This window comes from Salvelinus namaycush, chromosome 40, assembly GCF_016432855.1.
Source record: "Salvelinus namaycush isolate Seneca chromosome 40, SaNama_1.0, whole genome shotgun sequence".
NCBI classification, from domain to species: Eukaryota; Metazoa; Chordata; class Actinopteri; order Salmoniformes; family Salmonidae; genus Salvelinus; species Salvelinus namaycush.
Genome location: NC_052346.1, coordinates 13,554,479 through 13,556,978, shown reverse-complemented (window position 1 = coordinate 13,556,978; position 2,500 = coordinate 13,554,479). Strand labels below are relative to the sequence as shown.

Sequence of the window (2,500 nt, the reverse complement as noted above, 5' to 3'; positions counted from 1 at the left end):
TTCTCTCTCTATCATCCCCTTCTCTCTGTATCTCCCCTTCTCTCTGTATCTCCCCTTCTCTCTCTATCATCCCCTTCTCTCTCTATCTCCCCTTCTCTCTGTATCTCCCCTTCTCTCTCTATCTCCCCTTCTCTCTGTATCTCCCCTTCTCTCTCTGTATCTCCCCTTCTCTCTCTATCTCCCCTTCTCTCTGTATCTCCCCTTCTCTCTCTATCTCCCCTTCTCTCTCTATCTCCCCTTCTCTCTCTCTATCATCCCCTTCTCTCTCTATCATCCCCTTCTCTCTGTATCTCCCCTTCTCTCTCTATCTCCCCTTCTCTCTCTGTATCTCCCCTTCTCTCTCTGTATCTCCCCTTCTCTCTCTATCATCCCCTTCTCTCTCTATCTCCCCTTCTCTCTCTATCTCCCCTTCTCTCTGTATCTCCCCTTCTCTCTCTATCATCCCCTTCTCTCTCTATCATCCCCTTCTCTCTCCATCTCTTTGTTATAGCTTGTAGAGGAGTACCAGGTGATTCTAACCATTAATTGCATGATTGATTGCTCGGATCAACATGCAATGATGAGCCTGCCTCAGAACACTGTAGACAACAGCGTATTAACCTGTTGGTAATGTCCAGTTATTCTAATAATGATGATGATGTGTGTCAGGTGGAGGAGCGGTCCAAGCTGAACAGACAGAGTTCTCCGGCGCTGCAGCATAAGGCCGTCTCCAGCCGGGTCTCTGAGGCCTCCCTGCCTCCTCGCTCCGAGTCCTTCAGCACTGCAGGGATGCAGCCGGCCCGTACCCCACCAACACACCGCCCAGTTGAACCACAGGTGTGTGTCTGTCCCTCCTGTCGTCTGTCTGTCTCTCTCTCTGTGTGTGGGTGTTGACAATTACAAATATACAATATACCTACAACATATAACTGTATTTGATATCGCATACTAGTATGCTGTAGCCTATAGTACAGTCAACAAGCAGTATGTCTATCTGCTGGAATTAGAAAATGAGAACGGACATTCCCATAATTCAGTGTTTTATCTCATTCTCTCTCTCTAGATGGCCCACCTGATCCCAGTGAAGACTATGACAGGCTCTCAGTCTCTGCAGGAGAGCACAGGAGGAGAGGCGGGGGGGATGGGGAGGAGAGGGGAGGAGGGGGGAGGCATGCCCCCCCGTCAGAACTCTGACCCCACCTCTGACTCTAACCCCGCCCCTCCACCTCGTACCACTAGCCGAGAGGACGATGAGCTTCCCCCTAAGGTCCCTCAGAGAACCACCTCGATCTCCCCAGCCCTGATGAGGAAAAACTCCCCCAACGGACAGGGACTCATACGAGCCAGGTGTGTGTGTGTGTGTGTGTGTGTGTGTGTGTGTGTGTGTGTGTGTGTGTGTGTGTGTGTGTGTGTGTGTGTGTGTGTGTGTGTGTGTGTGTGTGTGTGTGTGTGTGTGTGTGTGTGTGTGTGTGTGTCAGGGTCGGGCTCAATTCCATTTAAATTCCAGTCAAGTCAGGAAGTGGACTGACATTGCTTTTCACTTCAATGCTTTTCAATGAGGAATTGGAATTAGGTTTACTTTCTGAAATGAAATGCCATTGACCCCAACCCTGGTGTGTGTGTACTGTGTATGTATTAACAGTGTGTATTAACAGTGTGTGTGTTCTTTCAGTAATCCAGACCTGAGAGCATCAGAGTTGTGTCTCGATACTGCTCTACAGAGGTCCTCTCACTCCTCCTCCTCATCCTCACCTTCATCACAGAGAGGTACACACACACACACACACACACACACACACACACACACACACACACACACACACACACACACACACACACACACACACACACACACACACACACACACATATACAGTATATGTGACTGATGAATACATGTATTTGTCTATTGATACGCTTTGTGAATGTTGATGCTGACTCCTCCCTTATGCTGTGATAGGTCCACCAGTCCAGGAGACCTCCCCCCCAGCAGAAGCCACTCAGGAGGTCAGGATCAGACCGGACGAGGGACGAGACTCAGGCAGACCCAGCAGACCTGCCGTGAGTAACACACACTCACACGCAAACACACACCTCGATTCTTTCTGGGAGTCAGGCTTTCTCCACTTCTGCTGCTTATGTTTCTCTCTTGTTCTCCCTCTCTTTCTCCTTCCTTCTCTCCTCCTCAATCTCTTCTGCTGTTCATCCCCTTCTATCAGAGCTATAAGAAAGCCATAGATGAGGTTAGTGACCTCCCCCTTTTATCTCTCTCTGTCTCTCTCGCTCTCGCTCTCGCTCGCTCGCTCTCTCTCTCAATTCAATTCAATTCAATTCAAGGGGCTTTATTGGCATGGGAAACATGTGTTAACATTGCCAAAGCAAGTGAGGTAGATAATATACAAAAGTGAAATAAACAATAAAAATTAACAGCAAACATTACACATACAGAAGTTTCAAAACAATAAAGACATTACAAAGGTCATATTATATATATACAGTGTTGTAACAATGTGTCTCTCTCT

General features: G+C 48.0%; 1 protein-coding gene across 1 annotated transcript in view; it reads left to right on the top strand.

The window, feature by feature from the left end:
* The window catches only part of LOC120033564 (traf2 and NCK-interacting protein kinase-like), a 53,943-nt gene that overhangs the window by 39,365 nt on the left and 12,078 nt on the right, over positions 1-2,500 (top strand). Inside the window, exons 16-19 of the mRNA XM_038979964.1 lie at positions 649-816; positions 1,043-1,326; positions 1,652-1,746; positions 1,939-2,039. Of these exons, the coding sequence (XP_038835892.1) occupies positions 649-816; positions 1,043-1,326; positions 1,652-1,746; positions 1,939-2,039 (648 nt within the window). The remainder of the gene's footprint in view (positions 1-648; positions 817-1,042; positions 1,327-1,651; positions 1,747-1,938; positions 2,040-2,500) is intronic.